Genomic DNA, 27243 nt, shown 5'->3' on the forward strand with positions numbered 1-27243 from the left:
TTGTTTCTAGTGCATTTTATATTTATTGGTATTTTGGAATATGGCTTTCAGCAACAAAATACACAACAGCTAACACCAAGCTGCTGATGTTTTGCTGGCTCTGAATGAAAAGCACTGCAAGATTCAAGCATGTCCTGGAAATTTAGTTCTGTGCAATTAAAGCCCTGTTGGATTAAAGCCCTCTTGCCGCCCTAGTGCAACAAATCCACCTAAAAAAAGAAAACGAAACTGATTTTTTTGCTGTTAGGAAAGTGATGGGAAATGCTTTGAAAAGTGTGTGGTTAATGGACGATTAACAAGGAGATTTGTAAACGCCCTGCAAGCAAATAAGGAAGAATGTTTATTGTGGTATAAGCTCCCTGCAAAGAACTCAGAATGAATACTTAATAAAGATTGGATATAACCAAAGCTCTGTGTAATCAGATTAAATGCTCAATAAACAGATTGTCTGGAGGACCTCAGAAATGAAAATGCCTGGACTCAAGCCAAAAGCCCTCCACGTCACTTGGGAAAGCACCCCCAATACCAATGAGCCAGTCAACTTCCATCTGCTCATCATGCTAGATTCAATGTTGTTGTGTCTCAAATTTCTCTTCCTGGAAACCTCATCTTTGGCTCTAAACCATCATCTCACTTTCTCTCATTGACTTCAGAAAGCCCCCAATGTCTGTGCTAATCCCGACTACCAGGGGCGCAACCCAAAGAGAGATAACAGATGCTACCTAACAAGGCCATACAACAAGCCTGTGGCAGAGGCGGGGGTGGGAAATAGAGTGAGTTTGACTCTGAACCACTGAGCAATGCCAAATGCACCCACAACGTGTCCAAGATGCAGCTCATCTATTCACTCCTCACCGTGGGTCAGAATAGAGATAACAGGCAGAGTTCTTCCAAGTCTTTAATGAGCTCTTGCTATCTATTCATCCACCGGCTGTGGCTGCAGCTGCTGTCATAGGTGGTATGTGGCTGAGAGCTAGTTTGGCTTGGGGCATTGATCCAGTTACTTTCTCTGAGTCCACCTTGTTGCTGGTTTACTTTCTCTTCTTGCTGGGAAAGTAAGCACTGCAAGTCCTCTTGGTCACTGAGTGGGTTCTTGCCATACTCCTGCTGAATCCAGGCCCTGTACTGTCAAGACAAAATCCCGGAGAAGCTGCATAAGATATGAAGGATGAGCAAAGACAATGCAGGCAATGCAGGTAAAACCAATTGGCAGAGTGAAGCCTTTCCCAAGTTGGTGCTCTCCAGATAATTTGGACTATAACTCCCATCACCTTCTACTGGCTGGGGGCCAGTGGGAGTTGTAGTCTTAAGCGTCCAGCGGGTATCAGGATGAGGAAGACTGGCCTAACAGGTGTATGTCAGAAGCACATGGCCTTATCCAATTATGATGAAATGACAAGTGAATGCTGTAGTCTAGTTTGCAAATGGATTCTCACTACATTGTTCAAATAGCCACCTAAGTGGGGAGGTTGTCATTGCCCACAGCAGTTTCTCTGGTTTGTATCCCCTGCCTTATGCTATTATTAGTGTCCTACTCAATATCTCCTCTTTCTCCCCTCCTCTCTTGTCTGCTTGCTGTGCAAAAATATGACAATTTAAAAAAATATATTAAAAAGCAGCAGCTGTGTTTTAAATGCAGAGTCATTGCTGTTTGGTTTTGAGCAAGACATTTGAGCTAGTTAAACAGGGGGGCAGGGAAATCACACCCTGTGTGTTCAATTCAGCTCAGAATAAAAGTTGCAGGAACTTACCTAAAGCCATGTGAGTAAAGAATTAGGAAATAATGAATACATAACCCTTACAGCTGATTCCCCACGCAGGGAGGATGCCTTGTGAGCGTCACCTCCCACGCACAGCCGTGCTAATGGTCCCCTGACCATTCATGTCCTTAAGTGGGCTACCCCCAGCCTATTGGGGGACTTCCAGTGGGATTTTCTTTTTAAGATTGCATGTAATAACATATCTGCCCTCTGGGCCATGGAAATCTAATGCACAACTTTTATTCTTTTAATCAGGAAAGCATGCAATATTTTGTTTCAAGGCGGAGGTGCAATGCTGTTAGCTAGTCACACAGTAAAAAGGAAACTTGGTTTATTTCCTATCAAGGACTTGCAAGTAAACAATGTGATCCATAACCCCAAACTGCCACAAAGTAACCGATCCTGCATTCACGGCAAAAGTCAAGTGTCATTCTGCTTGGGTGGGTGGGGGACTCTGCTTGGCTTGCATCCTGTGTGAGACTTGTTTTTTTGTTTTACTAAGTCTTTGGCTTTCAGGGAAGTTGCCTGTTTTCTAGAGATATTTTTAATGTGTATTATTTATTTGTCTGTTTCTTGAATGGGTGATGTTTTGCCTGCTTTTTGGTAGGTTCCAAGCTTTCCTAGTTTTTCTTCTGTGAAATGGGTATTTTGTGGTGCAACCACAACAATTCCTTAGATTACAAAATGTACCCCTGAGCCCAAAAATGTTCGAGGACCTCTGAATGTTAAACTCTCTGCTTTCTCTGCAAAATACGTTGTGGGCAGCACAGTGGCGTAGCGTGGGGGGTGCAGGGGGGGCCGGCCGCACCGGGCGCAACATCTGGGGGTTAGGGTTAGGGGGCGCAAATCCACGGGTTAGGGGTGCAAATTACTTGCCTTGCCCCAGGTGCTGACAACCCACGCTACGCCACTGGGGCAGCATACCCATACTCAGTTACCCATTGAAAGCCATGGCTATTAATTTCAGTGGAGACAACCCTAAGAAAGCCATATAGACAAGAGGGCTCTGCAAGTAGCTTAGGCTTCTGGCTCTCTTCCTGGATATCTGATAAGGGAGTGGTGGAAACAGTGGCTGTCTGCTGGAATGGTTAAGCTGTGTCTCCACCTACATGCAATCTGTGTACCTGTAAATATAATGCAAACATTGCAAAGCGGGGGGGCGGGGTGTCACCAGATCCAGTAGCCTCCTTCTCAAGAAAACCAAACAAAGGGAAGCACCTGTCCCTAGAAATCTTCACAGTGAGGGTAAGCACAATGATATTACTATTTTTATTTCTCTTATCTGCTGCTTTGGACATGCTTGTCAGTTGGAAGCCAGCCTCAAAAAATATTTTAAATACATAAACTGCCAGAGAAACCAGAGATAAGCTGGTTGCTTTGCCCTGTGGAGCAGAACATCAGTCCTCCACACCCAAGTCTCGCAGTCTCCGCCCACAGATATAGCTGCAGCACAGAGTGACTTTCATTTAGAACTGAAAGTGAAAGTGGTTCTTGCCACTTTCTAGAGACAAGAGGAGCCCTGTTCAATCATATCAAAGGTCAGGGTTGCCACCTTTGGTCAGGCAAAATAAGGGACAGGTCGGGGGGGGAGAATTGGGGGGCTAAAAATTACTTTGCCTGGTACAGAAGTGACTTCAAATCAATCCATTACAATAGCATATGGGCTTTCCTCTCTCTCTCCTCCACTGGACCAGGCCCCTGCAAACTGCTTCTCTTGCTCTCCAACCAACCACTGCTCCCCTGCCCACACAAAACCTGAAACTGCACAGTAGCAGACCTATGCACTGCAGACCCCCTCTCTTGCTCTCTGCAACCCACCCTCTGCCTCCTGGAAGCCCGCAAGCTGACTACAAAGGCAATCAGGGACGGACCCGTTACTATTTCTGCAGCAGGCAGGGTCCCTGTCTCCAGCATCCTATAGCTACCAAATCAGCATAAAAGGGGAGCTTTTTAGCTACTGAGAAGAAGTATTCTCATCCTTTGTGCTGATTGGAGCCACAGTGAAAGGAGGTGAGTCAGCCACTGAGGATCACTCCTAGGGTCACTCTGGAAATGGCACTCAGGAAGAACAAGAGTTCTTCTGTATGTTCCAAAGCTTAAGCATTTAGGAGCACAGAAACCATGAGGTCCAAATCATTTGCCCACACACGTGCACAGAAAATAGTAGATCTAGCTGAAATACAACACAGGGATCTGCATTGATTGTTTCAATGCATCCCTTATTAGTATTATTGTATAATTATAAGATTGTTGTATAAACTTAGAAGGTTGTATAATGTTTATGACTACCATGAAGGGACCCTGCACAATTTACCACTACACCCCTTGGTGTGACATGGGAAGGGATATGGTCTGGGGAGAGTTCCGAGGTCCAGGTAGAGAGGCCACATTAGGCCCTCTGGCCTGGGGTTTCCCAACCCTGCCCTTTCACATAGAACAGATCTGCATTATGCCCCAAAACAAACAGTAGTAGAGTGAAAAGAGCCAGTTCATATCTTCAGCAACCAAACATCCTTCCCTCTTCTGCGAGGCGTCATGCCTGATGCCCAAGTCAGCTGAATTCATGGGGGATGCCCAAATCAGCTGAATTTGTGCCCTTTGGGGGAATGCCTGGCTCAAATAGTTTTTGCAAACTGTGGTACGTTTTTCTCCGAAAGCCTTCTTGTGCAGCACCACCTCATCTTTCCACTCTCCTTCAGCCCACTCCTCAGCATGGGATATTCTCAGAATATCCTGGAGGTTCTTTATTTTAAAAGAAAGCAACAACTTTCTGAGAAGGGAAGTTAAAGCACAGGGCACTAGACCCATAAATGTTGGGAGTCAGGAGGAACCTGCGGACAGTCTCAGCTGTGAGACATGCTCACACTGGGTTTCCTTGGGGCACTGGGGGGGGGAAACATTTGTTGCAAAGAAAAAGTACCTTCACTTGCTGTCTCACTGTTCTTCAACAATCAGCTTAGGTCCAGGACACCTTCGAAGGATGGCTGTATTTTGGTACAAGTATTGTTCAGAAAGTGTGAATTAGGGAGATTTGCCTATCAGTGCAAACTGAATCTGATCCCTCTTTCATCACTGTGTGAGAGAGGAGCAAGGAAAGAGCTAACTTTCAGCTATCTCTGAAGACATGAGCCTGTAAATGTTGCTCTGAAGTGCCTACTGGGTTAGTAGACCAGAAGCACGAAGCCTTACCTCCTTGAGCAGAGTGACTTCATACTCCTGAAGCTGTTCCTGGAAGCCAAAGTTGGGGCTCACATAAGAACGGACAGCTTTGGTGGCTGTCAGGCACTCTTCCCAGCCAAAGTTAGTGACCGTCATGAGATAGGCCACCAAGATGGTGGTGCTGCGAGACACTCCAGCTAAGCTGTTGAGCGGAAATAAAGGAGCAATGTTTTCAATTAGGAACAGGAGTGAAGAAAACCCATGTTAGGATTGTGCAAGACCCCCAAGTCTTGCTCCCTCCACTCTTGGACATATTCCCAAGTTTGTACATGCATTCATGCATCATGGAATTCAAGATCGATGCCCTCTTATCAAGTACTGTTTTGCATTTTGTCACCTAAATGTTATGGACGATAAGGCTATCAACAGCTGCTAAATACCACGGCTCTATTCTACCTCCCTTTTCACCGACAGTATGCTGCTGAATACCAGTTGCTGAGGATCACAAGTGGAGAGATTCTGCATGTATTCAGGTCCTGCACATGGCCTTCCCATAGGCATCTGATAGACCACTATGACAACAAGATGCTGGACTCAATGGACTTCTGGCCTAATCCAGCAGGGCTTTTCATATTTTCTTGACTTTATTATTAGCTTTCAAAATCCTTGAGTCTTCATTTATTTATTTAGAGATTTCTTGCCCATCCGTTCAATGCCTGCCTGTGTAATATGCAGAGTCGCTTACAACAGTTTAAAGTTATTGTGTTTTGTTGTTGCTGTTTATTGCATTTACCAATACCTTTATACCATTAAAAGTTTCAAAGTGACTTGACTAGCTAAAATATACAGTGGTACCTCAGGTTAAGTACTTAATTCATTCTGGAGGTCTGTACTTAACCTGAAACTGTTCTTGACCTGAAACACCACTTTAGCTAATGGGGCCTCCTGCTGCCGCTCCACCGCTGGAGCACAATTTCTGTTTTCATCCTGAAGCAAAGTTCTTAACCTGAATCACTATTTCTGGGTTAGCGGAGTCTTTAACCTGAAGCGTATGTAACCTGAAGTGTTTGTAACCACTGTAACAGATAATAGCAATGTAAAACTAGGAAAAATTAAAACCACCAACAATATAAAATATATAAAATGCTCATCCAGCAATGTATTACTAAGGAAAAGTCCTATCCACCCCACTAAAAGATGAGCACCCCTGTAACAGGCAAAATTAATTACCGTAATCTAAGGACTGGGTAAACAGTTAGGGCTTAGCCTGGTGCCTAAAGACTGACAAAAATGGTGCCAGGTACATCTCCCTCAAGAGACCATTGCTCAGACAAGGGGCCACCACTTAAAAGGCCTGTTCTCACAGGGTACTTCTAATGGCAGTTTATTGTGGACTCTGTTCTACTCAGGGCTGCAAGCTTTTTACAGTGTCCATATGACATCATCCTCATCAAAATGCCAAGCAATATTATTTCTTCATTTACCTTTTCTGCTGGAAATTTGGTAAGTTAGAAAAAGAATACTCCGGAAGGAGTAAATCCAGATGAAATGGAAGGGGAGGATATAGGATGGCCTTATGATGGGGGCGCTGTTGTGTAGATGCTGCAAAAAACGGACTCCACCATGAACTGCCATGTGGCAGAACCCACAGCATCAACAACATAGATTTACAATGCCATAAAGGCAGAGGTCACGGATTAAACATGATTTTTTTATTTGATTAATTTTATGACTCACTTCTCATGGAGCATATCAAAGCAATTTCAGAATTACCGTATTTTTCGCTCTATAACACGCACCTGACCATAACACGCACATCGTTTTTAGAGGAGGAAAACAAGGGAAAAAATATTCTGAATGAAACAGTGGACGTATCATTTTTGTGCTTCATGCTGTGGCCACAGACATGTGATCTGATGGTGAATTTGGGGTGACCCAATGCAAAAATCCTGAGAATCCCTGTGGATCCATGCTTTGTAACCACGTTTTTGCACCATTGCAGCCCCAGGCAACAGTGGGTGCGTGATTTTTTTGGGGGGGCAGGCTGTAGCCATGGACATGCTATGTGCTCTGATGGTGAATTTTGGCTGACCCAATGCAAAGATCCTGAGGATCCATGTGGACCCATACTTTTTAACCACGTTTTTGCACCATTGCAGCCCCAGGCAACAGTGGGTGCATGATTTTTTTTGGGGGGGACAGGCTGTAGCCATGGACATGCTATGTGCTCTGATGGTGAATTTTGGCTGACCCAATGCAAAGATCCTGAGGATCCATGTGGACCCATGCTTTGTAACCACGTTTTTGCACCATTGCAGCCCCAGGCAACAGTGGGTGCATGATTTTTTTGGGGGGGACAGGCTGTAGCCATGGACATGCTATGTGCTCTGATGGTGAATTTTGGCTGACCCAATGCAAAGATCCTGAGGATCCATGTGGATCCATGCTTTGTAACCACGTTTTTGCACCATTGCAGCCCCAGGCAACAGTGGGTGCATGATTTTTTTTTTTTGGGGGGGGGGGACAGGCTGTAGCCATGGACATGCTATGTGCTCTGATGGTGAATTTTGGCTGACCCAATGCAAAGATCCTGAGGATCCATGTGGATCCATGCTTTGTAACCACGTTTTTGCACCATTGCAGCCCCAGGCAACAGTGGGTGCATGATTTTTTTTTTTGGGGGGGGGACAGGCTGTAGCCATGGACATGCTATGTGCTCTGATGGTGAATTTTGGCTGACCCAATGCAAAGATCCTGAGGATCCATGTGGATCCATGCTTTGTAACCACGTTTTTGCACCATTGCAGCCCCAGGCAACAATGGGTGTGTGATTTTGGGGGGGCAGGCTGTAGCCATGGACATGCTGTGTGCTCTGATGGTGAATTTGGGGTGACCCAATGCAAAGATCCTGAGGATCCATGTGGATCCATGCTTTGTAACCACATTTTAAGTGGGGAGGGAAGGAAAAACACAGAAGGCTAAGAATGCAGGAGAGGGCTATAACGTGAGGAAAGGAAGGCAAAAGTTTCCCCCCACCCACCCACACAAGCCAGCCAGCCTGCGCTCTCTCTCTCTCCCTCTCCCTCCCACCAGCATGACAGAAGAAAGCATTTTAACTGCATTAAGAACTATTTAGCAGCGAAACCTAAGCTTTGCCATCCCTTAAGAGGTACAGACACTGTAATCTTCCAGATCGCATGAATTTACAGGCAAAACACTGTTTAAGGATTTCATCCTTTTAAATGGAAGAAAGCATATTTGAATGCTGTGTGTCTCCAAAAACAAAAAGCAGGAAGTCAAATCAGAATTTTAAGCCGAACCTGTAATCTCTCTTCCCTTCACAAACATTGTTCCCTCCGGAGCAGGGAGAGGATAGAACGAGGGACGCTCTGCTCTCCCCTCTACTTGCCTGGAGGGGAGGGGCTTTCCCTGCTCTTTGTTCCGTTTGAGCAAACACAGTAACGAAACAGAGCAGGGTGGGCAGTAAGACCCTGAGGCAGAATGCAGGAAAGCCACCACTTCCTCTCTCACGGAGCTCCCTTCTCCCTGAAGCGCGGTTTGATTTTTGCCTCATTTTTCGGCTCCAGGGACCACACATTCGCTGCATAACACGCACAGACATTTCCCCTTCCTTTTTAGGAGAAAAAATCTGCGTGTTATAGAGCGAAAAATACGGTATTAGTAGTAGTGGTATTAATTTCCCGACTCGCCCTTCACTTTCAGGTGCCAGGGCAGGTTGCAACAATTTAAAAATCAGCATTAAAAACAGTTAAAACAAATGGCAGTCACAGGGTGGGTCCTGAAAACACATGTCTCAGGTGTCAAAGGCCAGGGGTAAAGAGATGCAATAAAAGCAGGCAGGCTACAAGAAAAGCATATAAAGCAATTACGCATATTGTTAAAACAAGGGCATTATATATATATATATATATATGAATATGAAAAAACCATTACATGTATAAAAACTTGACATGATCTTGGTGTGACTCTTGGCTATCAAAATGAGAGACAAGCAGGGAGAAAAGGCTTTGAAATGATGGACATGGTTGATGACAGATGCTGGGAGTGGATTTGACAGTGAGAGTGGAGTGGCTCATCGCCCTTTTGAAGCCTCTACTTGGCTAATGAAGCCATTGGCTAGGATCCAAAGAATGGGGCAAAACGAAGGAGGCAGAATAGAGGAGTGTGTCTAGTCGGCAGCGGGTATCTTCATGCTCCAGCCCCACCCTCTGCAAATGGTTTCTGCACAATCCACATGATACATTGACTGGTTTGTAAAATCTAAATAAATTTGCTGCAGCTTGCATAAGGAATCCTTTGGGGAGGGGTAGCTAAAAACTGCAACAGCATGCCAAACTAATCCTTCAGTGCTAGCTGAATGGAACAAAAGCAAGACCTGCTTCTTTAGCTCAAGCCATTGGTGCTTTCAGAATTCCAACGATAACATCCAGCTTTAGGGGAAAGCAAAAGGATGTTGACAGTGCAATCCTATCCATGTCCACTTAATGTAAAAGTATGCTCACTTTACCATCTTAGAGCTCAACAAAGTTGTTCCCTGTGTCCCAGGCATTTCACACCTCTTCCCTCCCCCCTTACAACTGTTCACATCAGCACCAGCTTCAATTCATCTCTGTTTGTGTGCACACCAGGGAGCACTGACAGAGCAAAGATGTCTTTACCCCATGGCAAGAAATGAACTAGGAACAGTTTAAGGACTGCAGTCAGGGAGTCGCTCGTTTGAGAAACTACAGTGCCAAACAGTAGTACCACAGAACAAGAGATACATATGCATTTTGGATAATGTTGTGTGAGCAAGGATGAAAAACCCAGCACTGGAATCACGTAAGTGCACAGCAAACAGGAGTATGAACACAGCCCAGGGATGCTTCCAGGCTGTTGCTATTTTCTGGTGGGATTGAATCACATATCAGCAAATTCAAGTTGTGCAAGGGAAGTTTATTTGGAGCTTCTGCACACACAAAAATTAGACTCTTTGAAATAAGGAAAGTAATGGGAAGATGCACAGAAAAGTGTGGGATAATGTTTCCTTGATGAAACAACATCTGACCTCCCCACAAACTAATCAGAATGGACTATCAGTGACTACCGGGTGTCATCTAACCTCCCTGCAAACAAATCAAGCTGAATGCTCAATAAATTTGTCACCTGGAAGTGGTTGAAGTCCCGCTACATTCAATACGGCTTCCTCCTGAGTATACATAGATAGGATTGCAGCCTTTATTTTTCTCCTATCTCAGCCTATATTAAACTCTAGCAAATTTGTGTGACCTAAATGTATGTATATCAATCAATCTCTTTATAATGATCAATGACCAGTATTCAAAAAAGAAACTTTGTACAAATTTATAAAATAAAATAAAAGCATACAAAATAGAGAACCATAACAATAAAATTACTAGTAAATGTACTGTACTGTAGAACACCAGTCACAAAGAACAGAATTGTGAGTTTGCTAAAATTCATCCCTGGTAGGTATTTAGCCATCCTGGAAGAGGTGAATGCCTTGTGATCTAGAACCATAAAATGCATCCAAATGCCCTGGGAATTTCCAATAAGAATGTTAGGTATATCATGAGGAGAAGAGCAATACATAAGAGCATGAGTTGTTGAATCTTCCTCTCCCAATTCACAGGGACATTTACGTTGACATTAGGGAATTCTTTGAAACCTCCCCTCCAGAACAGCTGGTGTAACAGTATTTAAATGTACCAGAGTGAAGACTCTGTGGTGTTTTGGAACAGAGAGCAGATAAAGATGGCTGACTGGTTTGTAGGATTGAAGTGCTCTGTCAATTAAAATGTTATTTGAGGTTAAACCTAGATCATTTTGGCATTCAGCATCTGCAATGTGTTGCCTTAGTATTGTTCAGGCCATTTCATTTCCCATAAAGATAAGATAACTCATGGAAAAACCCATAACGCTGCCACTTTTCAGACGACGATTGTTTCGAGCCTGAATGAAAATCATCCTGCAAGGTTAAGGGAGCCAGATCAGTTGAGTATGTATGTATAGTTTAGGAATGACTGCCAGCAGGTTTCCAGAGATATATAAATGTCCATATACATATATTATAGTGTGCTCCCCATCCTGAAAAGGAAAGGCAGAGAAAAGCAGCTCACCAATGAATGAGGCATCCTCCTCCATGTAGCCGACATTCATGAATAAACTTGATGCACTCCTTGAAGTGTTGTATCCTGAGAGCAAAGAAGAAAAATTAGGAATTGTTTGCCCTGAACTAAAGATGAAGGTGAAATTTGATTCAGCATGTGAATCAAATCACAGCTATCCTTCAAAAATTGTTACTCACCCAAAATTTTGTGATGCAGTTCTCCAATGGAACAATGTTTACAAAAATGCATATATTAGGGGAAAGGGTGCAAATAAATGAAGGTATTAATGAACATACGATACAAAGATGCATTAAATTAGGGGAAATTGTTCACAAAAATGTGGGCATGAGTAAAAACTGCATGTAAAAATGTGTTTATTAGCAGAAATTTGCTTTGACGTGCTTTATATTGTGTGTTTTATATTGTAAACTGCCCTGTGATCTTCAGATGAAGGGCAGCATAGAAATTTAATAAATAAAATATAAATAAATGAACTGTCAGCACCCTAACAAACAACAGTTCCCAGGATACTTTGGAGGAAAATGTGAGTGTTTAAAGTGATATGATACTTCTTTAAATGTATGGTCTAGGACTCAGGGTCATCCAACTGAGTAGATCTTAAACAAACTAAATGAAGTCCTTCATCACACAATGCATTATTATTAATTCACAAACTCACTACCACTTGATGTGATGGTGGCAACTGACTTCATATTGTCAGTATGTTGCAGGACAGATTGAAAGTTAGAAAAGTGACAAGGAAATGCACTGGGAAGTATGGAATGAATGAATGACTAATGGGAAGGTGTAACAACACCCCTCAAACAAATCAAGATGAACATTCATTGCCATATAACCGCCCTGCAAACATATCAGAATGAATGTTCAATAAAGACCAGACCAAGTCTAACCTCTGCATTAGCTTTGTGCAAGCCAATCAAGAAGAATGCTGAATAAATTGGTCATCTGGAGAACTTAGATGGCTTTCAAATGGAAATAGACAATTTCATGGAGGAGATGAGCTTTATCAGTGGCTCATAGGTGTGCTGGTAGCTAAATAGAACCTATAGAACTATACTGTCCAAGGGCAGTATAGCTGTGAATGCCAAATGCAATTGCAGGAGAGGTTTGTAGGCTTCCCAGAGGAATCTGGTTGGTGAAAAGGTGGCTGCTGGAATAGATGGATTGATGATCGGATGAAGAAAGGAAGTGCTGTAGCTCAGTAGCAGAGCACATGAGTAGCCTGCGGAAGATCCCAGGTTTAATCCCAGCATTTCCAGGTTTTAGTCCCCTGTCTAAAACCTTGGGGAGCCACCACCAGTCTGACTCAGTATAAGACAGAATTAGGCAGTATAAGACTCAGTCCCCAAGGACGTGCTCTATGGGGAACTGACTTCAGGCTCCAGGCACATTGACAGACCAACTCTGTGTTACAAAGATGTCTGCAAATGTGACATGAAGGCTGGCATCATCAACCCTGCCCTGTGGGAATCCCTTGCAGTGCCTGGAGACAGACAGACAGGTCGTGTATCCATAGCAGTGACCAAATGAGGAATGACTGTGAAGTGCTCAGGGAGAAGAAATGCCATGGTGCATCTGCAGCAGCACAACTAAATGCCTTTGTCTGCCCCAGCTGCAACAAAACATGTCTGTCCTATATCAGTCTCTACAGCCACAGCAGGCGGTGCACTCCTCCATTGTCTACCGAGACAATGCCAACAAGTATAAGGCATCTGTGCAAGCCTGCACCCTCCTAAGTCTGCACACAAGGGGCACAAGATCACTGCATCACATCGCTGAGAGTTATCCACACCTGCAGTCAGATCTGTGCACGTTCCTGCCCTTCCCCCTTCCCTTTCACCCTTTAGTGCCACTCATTTGATGCTGGCAAAGGAACTGACAGCACCTCCTTTGACCTTCACTTACGAAAAGGAAATGAAAGAAAAATGAAACCAAACAAAGGTGTGGGCAGTGCCAGAAGCAATGCCAGTAAAGAGGCACTTAACACTGTACGAGGCAGTCACATTTCCTGCTTGATGATAAGCCTGGTAAACTTGAGGCATGCTGAGAAAAAGGAGACTCATCCCAGGTCCTTGACACCTCAACAAAAGGTGTTTCCATTCACAGAAATAACACTCAGGTACTGTAAAATCCCCTTCTTGATTTTTTCACTCTGGCCTGATGAGAAGTGGCTGACGAGGTAATGAATCCTCTCAATTTGGTAATCTATTTTTAGATCCTGAGTGCAGAATTGTTGTTTATTTAAAAGTCAAAATGGAATTGTTGCTGCTGCTGCCAGTGGTGTAGTGTGGGGGAGCCATGGGGCAGTTGTCCCACACACAACATTGCCAGGGGTGCAAAATTTCAATACCCATTGCTGCCTCAATACAGCTGCCCACTTTCGTCCCTGGGCTCCATTGAAAATGGCTTCTCCATGAGAATCAGAAAGTGACCTTTCCATACAACAGAGTGACTCTTCTTTTCTTATCTCTGAGGCTGCAATATCCTGGGTGATGTTGACACCATTAGGCAGTTGAATGCGCATGCGTACTCTGTCCATTTCCCTCCCTCCTACCCACCCACGCTACCCACAGCCTCGGGAGCTGGCTACCCACGCTACACCACTCATTGCTGCTGTTCTTGTTGTTGTAATAATAATTAATTTTCTTCTCTGCAGGATGCACACACTTTTTATTTCAGGCATTTTAAGTGAGTTTTTCTGATGAGATGGCTAGTTTTAACTGATCTTAAGATATACTAGCAACCTCATACCCATTGTTGCTCAGGAATTCTAAAAAACCAGTGCAGTTTTGAAATCCTTGGTTAAAATATCAGTGCAGTTTTGAAATCCTTGGTTAAAATCAGTGCAGTTTTGAAATCAGTGGTTACAATCAGTGCAGTTTTGAAAGGTTCAAGTCCACCATCTTGATTCCAAATGGCACCCAATTGTATCTCAGCATAGACAATAACCCACTCTTCGATCTCAGGAACTATCATGTAAAATTAGGTTATGATATCTTAGGAGATGTCCAGATGCATAGCAAACAAGCAACTTTCCACAATATGCAGTTCATGCTGCATTCCTGTTTTACCCAAACACATATTAAGTGGTACATGCATTATTAAAATAAATAAATGACCCTACAGCAGTGTGTAGTTTTCTCTGTTTTTCTTCTTCTTACAGGAGTAGCACCTGTTGTGCCATGAATTATAAAATGTTTCATAACCCCTGGTTGGAAGTTGGCTAGTATCAAACAAGCTATAGTTAAGATTAACCACAGTTTGGAAGACACAACAAACATGGCGGGGGAGAAGCTTCCAGTCTCCTGGTGGTAGGGCTGAAGGAGAAGAGGAGGAAGTGTGAGAGCCAGAGGCTACTTGTGGGTCTTTTCCATCATGATCAGACATAGCACCCTTTATCTGCCCTACTCCACTCATGAACAGAATGGTTAAAGCATCTCCACATGGTTTTTCCTCCACTCTTTCACTGCAAGTTTGTGAATGTATAAAATGGTACAGTCATCATTCTGGACCAATTTGCAAGGAGGAGGAGGAGGAGTTTGGACTTGATATCTCACCTTTCACTCCCTTTCAGGAGTCTCAAAGCGGCTAACATTCTCCTTTCCCTTCCTCCCCCACAACAAACACTCTGTGAGGTGAGTGGGGCTGAGAGACTTCAGAGAAGTGTGACTAGCCCAAGGTCACCCAGCAGCTGCATGTGGAGGAGCGGAGACGTGAACCCGGTTCACCACATTACGAGTCCACCGCTCTTAACCACAACACCACGTAGGCTGTGGTTAAGGCTGTGGTTAAGATCACCAAGGCTGTGGTCTTGCAGGTGTGGCATTAAAACCCTCTTGGAAAGCAAGAGTGGGTGGTGATGGGTCACAACCCCCACTTTCAGCCCACTAACTATGGGTCATTCCAAGTCACCCAGTCTCATTTGGACTCTTGGCAGGGGGAACCTTTCTAAGTTCACCAGGATTGTGAAATTCAGAGTCTCATGCAATGTGCAGAAAATAACCCCTTAAGAGCAAAACTTCCTTCCTGTGGCCCATTGCTTAGAGGCATGTTATGATTGAAAGAAAAAGAAATAAGAAGGGAAGGGAATAAACAAAACACCCTCCCCTCCACCCCACCCCCCCAAAAAAACTTGCAGGACCAGAACTTTCTTTTCAAGCTTCTCAGTCCCCTCAGTCAGAGGGAACCTTTAGCTCAGGGAAGATGCCCTTTCATCTGAGGGGGTAGCTTTTCAGTTGACATTGAGACACTGAATCCTGTGCCCATAAAAGAAAAGACATCAGATCATGCTTTGTGTTGGGGGTAAAGAACCATTTTCAGCCTGAGGGCCACATTCCCTTCTAAGCAGCCTTCTGGAGGCCACGTGCCAGTGATGGGCAGGGCTGGAGGCAAAAGTGGGTGGAGCAACAAATGTGAATTTTCCTTTTTTACAGACATCTAGTTTCTACACACTTTCACACTGTCTTCCATTCAGCGAAACGAAGGGCGGTGTCAGAGTTCAAGGACAAATTTGAGCTTAAGCACTCAAGCAGAGTCAATGAGTGAATGATGTGGTCTAAGGAAATGAGGCCATGGCCAGGGAGAGGCTTGGAGGACCACATTCAGGGCCCAGCCTGAGGTTTCCCATCTCTGCTCCGTGCACTAACATAATATGGATCAATGTGTTGTATACAAAACTGGTTTCTCTAATGAACAACAAGTGAGGAAAACTGGATTGCTCTCTAAGAAAGCTAGCATGTTTGCATTGTATACAGGCTGAAAACCCTGAGAGAACTTACAGGTTTTGATTCGAAGAGTCTGAGGCTGATATGCAGAGGTAGGTCATGTCCTGTGAAAAAAGAGACAAACTTTACAAGGGACTTGTGCATTCCACTTCATGCTGAAGGCACAGCACAGTAGACAAATGGGGGAACATCTGCTATTGTTCTGTGATAGTCCTCAGCGTAACCTCAGATTTGTTATTTGCACTTAGCACAACCTCATCTGATTAAGAGCCAAACAACTCATTATCTTGGAGCTCCATTTTAGAAATGTGTACTGACCACGAGATTCAGTTCAGACCAGAGCATTGTAAAATAAGCTTGATTTGACTTAGACTAAATTGGAGACTACCTGGTCCAGCTCTGGGGTCAGATTCTGCTTCACTCCCTCCACCACCAGGCACGTTTGGGGAATCAAAACATGGCCACAACATTTTTTTCCCCTTTTGAAAGCCACCCAGAGTGGCTGGGGTAACCCATTCAGATGAGAGGCATATTATTATTATTATTATTATTATTATTATTATTATTATTATTATTATTACCCACAGAAGTGGGTAAAATTTGCAGACATAGTAAGCCATCCAGGTTCAGGGGCACTTCTGTTGGACAACTCTAAAATGTTGTCATTTGAAAAATAATAATTGTGGCACTATGGAAAACAGCACTATTATAATAATAATTGTGGCACTATGGAAAACAGCACAGTCTGGGTCATTGAGGTGCTCCAGGGCTCCCTGCTTCAAACTATGCCCCTATGATGCTTTCCCTTTACAGAGCCCCAGCATAACATCTAATTATGCCCCAAATCTGCATTACACCCTCTGCACCAGATTGATGGAAGAGCTCTGATCTGATGCAGCCAGCCTGATGGAAGAGTTCTAGGAAACATAAAACCTTGCCCACTGTTTTATGATGCTTTAATCAGCCCCGATGAAGATGGTTGCTGTCAGATGACCTGTTAGTTGATTATTGACCCTCCCTGGTCTCTTTGCACTAGGTCTGCAAGGGTGCTAAGCAACATCAACTGCTTGCTGAGCATTCATTCTGATTTGTTTTCAGGGAGGTTAGAATCATAGAATGGTACATTTGGAAGGAATCCCAGGGGTCATCTAGTCCAAACCCCCTGCAATGCAGGAACCACAGTTAAATATCCCAGGCATTCCACTGCATCTTCCCATCACTTTTCTTATCCCCATAAGCCTAATGCTATGGTGGAACAGGTTTGCTGTGCAAGAGCACCAAATCAGTTTAAATGTGAAACCTTAATACCGTCATACCTTGCATCCTGAACATCTTGCGAGTCAAACATTTTGTGAACCTTCTTTGAAACCAAAACGTCCAATGGGGCTACCACGGCTTTTGGTCGCCTGCAGGAGCTTCCTGCAGCCAATTGGAAGCCATGCCTTGGTTTCCAAATATTTTGGAAGTTGAATGGACTTCCGGAACGGATTCCGTTGGATTTCTGAGGTACGACTGTATCTCCAGCTCAAAGGACCTCAGGTGGCAGGTGACTGTGGAGAAAGCTCTCTCTCTTCCCAAGACCCTGGATAGTTGCCACCAGCCTAAGTAGACAATACAGGGCTGGAGAAGCCCATGGTTGGAGCTGGCATATCACAGCTTCCTATGTTCAGATGCAGAAAAAGAGAGAGGGGACTGATATAGCCCAAATTAACCATCAAGCTAAGCACACCACAGAGCAGAGGCCTCATCCAACTTGAGTCTACCTGCTGCTGCTGCACAATTTTCAGATTGTTTTGTATTGGACCAAGTCATTCCCAACTAGGTTCATCTATACGTAGGTTGTTGCTTTGGGGGGGGGGGGGGACACAACACCACTAGTATCGAAAATACTTTTTGCGGACAGTGTTGCAACACGTTTGCAAAAGTAAAATCTTCCAGGCAGTTGCTAACCTCTCCCTCTCCTGTCCTCACCCCACCCCATCCTTCCCAGGCAATCACACAACAATACACATCAGGATTAATTACTATTCTCCACTGAAGCTTCCTCCCACCCCTGCTCACTACCAGAGATGGGACCCCCACCCCACCCCACCCCACCCCACCCCCATGCACACTCTCTCAGCATTTGCTGGAGGGCTAGGCATGGGAAAGGAGCTTGACTCTGCAATTCTTTTTGCCAGAGTGACAAATTGCTCAATGCACCCGTGTGTTTCCAGTTCCCCTTTTCTCCCTGGCCTCATTCACTCCATCATGTTGTAAGACCTCTGCGCCCATTTGCCATCTGTCTGGCAAGTCTGCAGGGATGCGGTCCAAGCAGCTGCGGCTTTGGTGAGCGGTTTTTGCTCCCTGCATTTGATTCCCGCCCCCCCTCGATGACATTAGTCAGTATCTCTTACCAAGAAAATGGCTTTCATGGAGTTCATTTTCTAAATAAATACATACTGTATTTTCTTGGGAAGCAAAGCAGCATGTATCGCCTGGGCAAATTCAGCCACCCAGAACAGCACCATCAGTACACACACACACACAACTCTCTACAGCTGTATTCAGTCATGCGGTTTATTGCATTAGTTTTACTGGTTACAATGCTAGCTTCTCCATCCTGATTTCTAACATGTCTTTTAGGCTACATTCACTCTATACATTTAAAGTGCTATCATGCCACTTTAAACAGTCATAGCTTGCCCTAAGGAATTCTGGAAGGTGTAGTTCAAGTGCTGAGAGCTGTTAGGGGAACCCTGATTCCCCTCACAGAGCTACAATTCTGGAACTATGACTGTTAAAGTGGCATCACAGTGCTTTAATTGCAAGGTGTTAGTGTGGCCCTGGAAACAGCTAACACAGAAATGAGCACTGAACAGCTGCTAGATTTCCAGAAGTGGTTCTTTGGCTGAGTGAAGTATCACATAAAGTGTGAAAATTATCAGGTAAGAAACATCAGGGAAGCACAGTAAACTGCTATTAGCAGCAGCTGCATCAGAACATCAGAAGGTGCCTTGTATCAAGTCAGATAATTGGCGCATCTAGCTCAGTATTGCCTATATTGAAATTGGAGAAATGCTAGCCAATCATAGAATCACAGGGTTGGAAGGGACCCTGAGGATCATCTAGTCCAGAGGTTCTCAACCTTTTTGAGTCCACGGCTCCCTTGACCAACTGCATTCTTTCTACAGCACCCCAGTATGACCAGTGGTCGAGGATGATGGAAGTTGTAGTCCAGCAGCATCTGGAGGGATGCAGATTCCCCATCCCTACACTAGGCAAATCTGGCATTACAAGACAACTGAAAGCAAGATCTGTTAATGCACAGTATGTGGAGGGAGGGAGGGTTCGGAAACCTAGCATAATCATTTCTGTAATTGCACTGCCCTCTACTGGCTTGTGACATTTCATAACTTCACCACAGAAATAATTACCTTCATGCATTCACATTTTAGCTGGGGAAGCCAAAGAAATATGAATGAATGGGGTGGGAAATGGCCTGCAGCTGGAGTCCCTAAAGCATATTACATATTTTCCAGCTGTCATGTTTTATGTAATTGGATTCCTCCTTATTGCTATGATCCAAGATGCTCCAGATCTCCTCTCCGTACTCACTTCCAGCACAGGCTTAGCATTGTTATGCACCGACAAGATGTGTGTGATCCCATTCTTCACTAAATTCTCTTTGTCCTCGGAATCTGGAAAGAAAGAGAGACTTCTAAGATCCAAGATGAATAAAAAGGCGCATTAGTTCATAACCCTTGCTTTATTCCAGCAAAGACCAAAACAAGATGTTGCATAGAAAGATGTGTGTAAACTTTCTCCCATTTTTTTAAGGGAAAAGCAGCCTCTGGAAGCTGCAGATTTATCACCAGAAAAGTGCTATGGAGGACTTGACCCTTTCCCTTCCAGCCAATCCAAAATCTCCCTCAGGTAAAGATATTGGCACTTATGTGTAGCATCTACTTTGGTCCTTGTGTTCTTAAGCAAGGATTTGCCCACATTTGGACATTATTTAGCTGTTCATCCACTTCTCCACCTCCTGTTGAATTAAACCACAGCAGTCCACCCACACATATATTAGGAGCAACTTCAGTCTTTCCCATTCACAACAAGAGGCATTCTGTCTTGTGATTGTCCCCACCATCTAATCTGTTGGTTCTAATATGTGGTCTGATTTTATTATTATTTTTTCTAGTGTGTACGTGTCTGCAAGGGGACTGGTTGGCTTTTAATGCTGTTAGTTGGTTGTGTGATTTTTATTTTGCATTTTTGTTCTTGTTTTCTCTCTTTTCGAATACTGTATAAGACCCTTTGGGGAAAGCACTTGATAAGCGGTGTATAAATAATGCAAATAAACAACTACAGGTTAAACTAACTATGAAGAAATTATGAACATGCACTCTTGCTTTATAATATTAAATCATGTGGATGGATCCAGCCCCAGATTAAGACCCTTAGTGTTAAATAGTGGGTAGACATAGCAGACGACACAGCAATTCTTCAAACAGCTCTTGTTTAATCACAGGCCAGAACTGAACTGAACTGAACTGAAGGGTTCAGCCAGCCTGCTTATATAGAGCTCCACTACAACGCAACTGTAACAACTTTCTGTAACTATCTAATCACTGAACATCACTTTCAATCCCTTATTTGCATATGTGGACCTGAGTGAAAACTATCTACAGTATCCCCCTGCTGGCCCAGGGTGAGAACCTCAGTACATAACACTTAGAAGCACTGAAAATATTGTTGTGCCCTCCCCGCCCCATATGTAACTCAAAGTAAAAGCAATGCTAAATCATAAAATGAAATTTTGTTTTTCAAAATGGCACAGAACTTACCTGTATGTTAAAATGGCACATATGCCTTGTGAAACACATGGTTCTCTTGCATTATATCAATCTATGTTAGTAGGACACTTCCTGGTCTTGGTGGGGATAAGTAATAATACTCCTAAATCTATAACAATACATACGCCATGCAAAGATGAAACCAGCTCATCATTCCACAGTTGTACAGTACTAGATTCTAGGAGGAGGAGGAAGCAGAGGCCACATACACTGCTCATAATCAACATCTGCTAGGAGACAGGCAGAGTTTGAAAAACACTTACCCCTGATGTTTCCAAGGTACAGCCCCCCCACAACCTGAAAATAAGCCAAGAAAAATAATTAGTGCTGCAGGCACTGTCCCTTGTGAACAAGATCCTCCTGGGCTTATTTTATTTATTTCATAAAATTGATTGTAAAAACAAAACAAAAAACCAAGCAAACCTCAAAGTGGTTTACAAAAAGATAAAACAAGAAAACAAAAGAAAATATTACAATATTTTAAAACATACAGAAAGTTAAATTACTAAAAATAATAATTAAAATTCACACTTTCTTTGCATCTGGGTAGGCTTAACAGTAATGTTTTTTAGAGGGAAAGAGATGGAAGTATCTGCATATTTTTGTTCTCTTTATTTCTCATTTTTCCAATCTTAAATTCAATTCTCCACATTTCTGCAAGAATCATCTCATCTAAAAAAAAAAAATCTCATGGAAATTCATCCACATTTGGGGAAGAATTTCTCCTGGCACATTTTTGCACCCAGTTTTGAGTCATATACATGTTTTTGCATGCAAGTGCTCATAATGCATTTTGGTATATGTCCATTAATGTATTCATTTTTATATTGCTCTCATATTGTTTCAGGAAGTGCGAATTTGATAAGTTCAGCTTTAAATGTGAATGGAAATAAATTCCTCCCCAATTCCTTCTCCCAGAGCACAGGTCAATCCACTTGAGCTGGCTAAGGGTAGACAGAATGAAGACCAGTATCTACTGGTAGATCACTGAATGATTTGCAGTAGACCAACATGGATTTCTCCTCCCCTCCCCACCCAATTCTTTAACCATTGCAGTAACTTCCCAATCCCCAAACTCGGCTTCTGAAATGAAGAAAGCATGAGAGGAGAGAATTCTAAACAGATTTTGGGGGCAGGGCTGTAGCTCAGAAGCAGAGCATCTGCTTTGCATGCAGAAGGTCTCAGATACAGCCTTCAGAATCTCCAGGCATGGGCGTAGTGGATTTTTTTGGGGGGTGGACTTTTGTGGGGGGGCAGGACTTTCGTTAGTGGGGGCAGAACTGACATGATTGATTGATTGATTGATTGATTGGTTAGTTAAGTATTTCTATTGTTTTACTTGATGGGGGGCAGCCCCCCCCCCCCGGAATACGCCCATGCCTCCAGGTAGGTCAGGGAAAAGCTTCTTGCCTGAAACCATGGGAACCTACTGCCAGTCAGTGTAGATCAGCCAGAGCTAGATGCACACATGACCCAACTCTGCATATCTATCTCTATCTATCTATCTATCTATCTATGCCAGCTTCCTATGAGAGGACTGCAAGCTCAGTTCTAGGACAGGGGCATAGATTTGGTGCCTTTTAAAAAGCAGCATTCTGAATCCTTCGCCCACTGCCAGCCTCACCGGGAACACACCAAGCGCCAGGCAACCTAAACATCAGGCCTTCCCGGCGTGACCTTTCAAACAGACACGCTTGGCTTCCCACCAGCAGCAAGGGTCTGCTGTGGCCCAGAGACGCCATGGCTCTGTTTTGCGTTTCTATAGCAGCCAACGCAGATCTTCCAAACAACTCCACTACGAGAGACGGCATCCAGGGCAGGCACACACGAGGGTGCTATTTTTAAATGCTTAGCTTGAGACATCTGAACAAAACAGGCCCCCTCTCTCTCGTTCCTTCCTCCCGCTCTGAAGAGCAAAGAACAGTTACAACGTGCTGTGTTCCCCGCCTGCCTCCTAACAAAACGAACTTGGGCAGTGTGGTATAGTGGTTAGAGCGTCAGACTAGGACCTGAACGAGTCAGATTTTGTAGAAAGCATTATGACAATGAGCTATCCTCCATGGTGGGTGGTGCCTATAGGAGCTGGTAGGGTGTAAGACTGGGAGCCCAACAGTAGGTGGAGCCAGAGCGAGTGGCAGATGCAGACAATTACTGTACTGAGTCAACTCATTCTAGTTTTGCCCCCATCCTCCTCCCTGTTGTGTTCTACAAGGGCAACATTGAGCCTAAGGAGGAGGACTGGTTGGAAGTAGGAATGCAGGCAAGTAGGAGCAGGCTGAGTTTGGTGGGACAGTGTCCCATTTGCCCTAATAGACCTGCCTCTGCTGAATATCCTGCCTACCTTTGCAGGAAAGTGAGCCAGCCAGCTGAGAAAACCTCTTGTCCGCAATTATTTCAATCCAGAAACAGGGAGGTCGGCAGTCTCTGATTTGAGCAGGCATTTTTATCTGGGTCAGAGGATCTAATTTTAATTCAGTAAAGCTGTGACTTTCCCTGTACAGGCAGTAAACTGATCCCACTGCCAGGCACCCAGCTGCATGTTAAACAAATAGTTCTTCAGTGAGTTGTTGTTGTTGTTAAAAAGAATACCAACCAATATTGCTGAATGTCTTCTGATAAAAACAGGAGGCTGCAGCAAGTGTAAGGGGGGTGGAAGGCTCACCAAATGGGGAAAATAAACTGTAGGGAGTTGGGAGCTCTCTGGAGACACAGACCAATAGTTTAGAAATCCTTCTAACATCCCTGCAAGGTAGGCCATTGTTGTTATCGCTCATATTGCGTGCAGACAGGGAAGGCTGAGGGAATATAGTTTGCTTGGGGCCACTGTAAATTCTTCACAATAGGCAAGTATTCCTCTGAATTACAGTGGTACCTCGGGTTAAGTACTTAATTCGTTCCAGAGGTCCGTCCTTAACCTGAAACTGTTCTTAACCTGAAGCACCACTTTAGCTAATGGGGCCTCCTGCTGCCGCCATGCCGCTGGAGCACAATTTTTGTTCTCAGCCTGAAGCAAAGTTCTTAGCCCAAGGTACTATTTCTGGGTTAGCGGAGTCTGTAACCTGAAGCGTATGTAACCTGAAGCGTATGTAACCCAAGGTACTACTGTACCAGTTGCTGGGAATCTCAAACGGGGAGAGTGCTGTTGTGTTCAGGTTCTGCTTGCTCGCTTCTCAACTGGGGTATCTGGTTGGCCACTGTGAAGACAGAGTGTTGGACTTGGTGGGCCCTTGGCCTGATCTAACAGGGGTCTTCTTGTGTCGCGAAAAATTGAACTAGCAGCTTCTCAGCTCATCCTTCCATCCAGCGCTCTTCGATGGAGCAGCTGGATAAATTTACGCGATGGACTTAATGGTCTTACAGCGATGATCAGGTGTGCTGCTTCAATCGTGGAGCTGATGATCAATGCTTCTTTTCCCTCTACCCTGCTGTTCCATGGCTTACAACTACCTCTGCATCCCTGATATGTTAGAGCTATGCTCACCAAGGACCACGTGAAAATTGCTGATAGTTTACTGCTGAATGTTTTTTCTGTCTGTTGTAGCAGTTGTGATGCACTGTGCTAGATACTGTATGGTTTTTAATTGTATTTTTATTGCTTGCTTCATTCATTTATTCATTTATTTATTTATTATTGCATTTATATCCCACTTTCTTTTTCTTCAGAGAGCTCAAGGTGGCTAACATGGTCCTCCCCTCTCCATTTTTTTTATTCTTACAACAACCCTGTGAGGTAGGTTAGGCCCAAGGTCACCCAGCGAGCTTCAGGTCCTTGAACCCTGGTCTTTCAGGTCCTGGTTGGACATTCTGAGCACACTGGCTCAGTGTTCACTTTTTTACATTATATACTATTGTTTTACAATTTGCAATCAATCAAACTGAATTTCTAATGAAAGAAGCAATAAACATACAATTGAAAATCAATATGACTACTGAATGCAGACATGCTTTGAAAGACTACCTGAGTGAAGTTTTTGGACCACTGGTAGTCCACAGTTTGAAAACCCCTGTGTTTAAGCAAAAAGCCACCCAAAAAGTTGGTTTTGCCACCCCGATTAAAAATATGAAAGTGTGCATCAGGCATAGGCAAACTCGGCCCTCCAGATGTTATAGGACTACAACTCCCATCATCCCTGACCACTGGTCCTGTTAGCTAGGGTTGATGGGAGTTGTAGTCCCAAAACATCTGGAGGGCCAAGTTTGCCTATGCTCAGACTCACTTAAATCGCAGCCACATTAATGGATAATTAGAATTTGCTGCTGCTGCGGTACTAACACATACCTGACAATAATGAGCCAATTTTTAAGGTAAAAATAATAAAAAACATTTACATGCCTACCTGGCTGCCACAAGATTATAAAGTGTTTTTAAAAAGGAAAGGAAGGGAGGGCACTGGGATGGCCAGCATCAAGCCTGTTCAGCCCCAGCATACAGTGCCTGTTTGCTACTGCTTCTATCCTCGTCATGGGTGGGGGAGGGCAGGAGACTGGACTTTGGCCCTGGGGTGCGGCCCTGCTGCGCCACCAGCTGCTCCACAACCGCTCAAACCGAGCCTTATTTCTTTGACATAAATTGCTTCACTGCAGACTTCCCCAACCTGGTCCCTTCTCGATTTTGGGGGACTACCAAGTCCCATCAGCCCCAGTCGTGCTAGTGCAGTCTCGTTGGCCAAATGTCCAGCCAGGACCCAGGAGACCAGGGTTCAGATCCCACTCAGCCATGAAACTCATTGGGTGACCTTGAAGACCAGTCCCTGTGCCTCTCAGCCTAACCTGCACCACAGGGTTGTGGTGGGGATTTAATGAGGAAACAGTGGGATATAAATGCAACAAATAAAATAAATAAATAAATTTACCACCTTACCACCCCCAATCCCACTTTTTGCTAAGTTGCAATGAACCCTAAGGATTGTACCTTACTCATACCGGTCCCCATGCCACTTTTGAGTTCCTCAGCAGGCAGGCTCACACACAAAACCCACAGTTGCTCATTCCAGTTCCCCTGTTTGTCACCAGGGCACTGCAAAACATAAGGAGAGAAAAGGGAGGGAAACACCCTTATAACTGAGACTCTCTTTCCTCCTCTGACTCATTCCGAAAGGTGCGTTTATCTGCTGAGGAGTGTTATGGGCCAGGAAGAGCATGCGCTGGTTATTATGGGGTGGGGACTTGCAGGAAATCTCCGTACACTTACCAGCTTTGCTGCATCTGAAGTGGGAGGAAAGAGTACCAGGCAGGAACTGACACACACAGAGAGAGAAGCAGCGGCGTTAATATTAAGGGTCACAACAGGACACGGAGGAATGGGGACTCGGGATTCTCATCGAGATCTGCAGATCTTACGTCACCAGCTGTGACATGGGATCCTTGGTCAGTTGCTGGCGGACTCCTGTGTGGGGCATCGATGCTTGCCACACAAACACACACACTCCCCTCCCATCTCTGCTTCATGAGTCACTGTGCTACAGCTGTTGCTGCCAAGTGAAATGTCTAACATACTGTTGCAATGCAGAGGTTCTGCCTTACTGAAAAAGACAAAAAGAGGGGAAATCAACATCACCCTAAACAAACTTGGGGAAGGGGGGGGGTTAATGGAAACAGCTATCCCCCAGACTTTACTTATCACAGAAACCCTTCGAAATCTGCACTTCTCTGGATTTTGCACCGCAGCTACCCAGCCCAGTAATGTGCGCAGACATTGCATTGTGTGAGTCAATGTATATATTGATATTAGGGGCTCCCCCCCCTTGCTCTGCCCGCCAACTCTGCCTACCCATTTGCCAGCCACCCTTCCCCCACCCCTGACCAAACACAGCTCCCTTTACCCCTCACCCATCCCCTTGCCTCCCCACCCCCCACCAGTTTGCTCCCAGACCCGTTCTCTTTTGAAGGAGGGAAGAGGCACTTCACAGAGTGTCTTGCTAAACCACTGTGTGAAGCACCTCCCGTTTCTATTTAACCTCCCTTACATTTTTATGTATAAAGGAAGAAAAGTCATGTACAAAAAAATGCATTGTATTGGGATTTTGCTTTGTTTTTTGCAAAAATGTGTATACTTTGCATATAAAAAATGTGTTAGGGGGGAATAGGCTGGAATTTCATGTTTTTAAAAAATATCTTTTTTTAAAAAAAAGAGAGAGATAATTGCAAACTGATGCAAAAATGTGGAAAACTGAACTTAGGTTTGGAAAAATGAGAAAGTAAAATTGTCATTTGCCCATTCCTACCTCTCAGGTAAAGGCTCCAGTTCGGCTGCTCTGGAGTCGTGCTAGGAGCTTCCTCGGAGACGGCAGCAAAGCGTCATCCGGCAGCAGAGGCATCAGCTCCTTTCTGCTGCAGTCATGCTTTCTTTGGCCAAGATACCTTCATTCATTCCTTGCTTGCATCTTTCCAAAGCCAGCCTCCAAAGAAAGGAAGCGGGAAAGGGACCTCTGTTTTGGTACATTATCAGGATTCACCTGAAGAGGGTGCTGTTGCAGAGGCCAGGCGGCCTCTCTCACAGGGATTTAGAAAGCAGGTCAGCGACTGTAGAGTCAGTGAAGGCAGCTAGTGCTATTTTCAGGCACAAGCCACCGGGCAAAGCACTTCAGCTCAGAGGGTAACCTCCCCCACCCAA

The 27243-nt window shown here is 44.4% G+C and overlaps 1 protein-coding gene across 1 annotated transcript; it reads right to left on the bottom strand.

Annotated features, from left to right (window-relative positions):
- On the bottom strand, positions 1-26962 carry LOC114602164 (dual specificity protein phosphatase 22-A-like). Its single transcript, XM_077931568.1, is given in 11 exon segments — positions 1-1125; positions 4950-5121; positions 11060-11134; positions 15850-15899; positions 19393-19475; positions 20894-20927; positions 25543-25647; positions 25822-25867; positions 26855-26876; positions 26879-26908; positions 26911-26962. Coding segments are annotated over 11 exon segments (867 nt in total). The 5' UTR covers positions 26948-26962; the 3' UTR covers positions 1-912.
- Positions 26963-27243: the final 281 nt, after the last annotated feature.

The sequence above is a fragment of the Podarcis muralis genome, chromosome 7, assembly GCF_964188315.1.
Source record: "Podarcis muralis chromosome 7, rPodMur119.hap1.1, whole genome shotgun sequence".
NCBI classification, from domain to species: Eukaryota; Metazoa; Chordata; class Lepidosauria; order Squamata; family Lacertidae; genus Podarcis; species Podarcis muralis.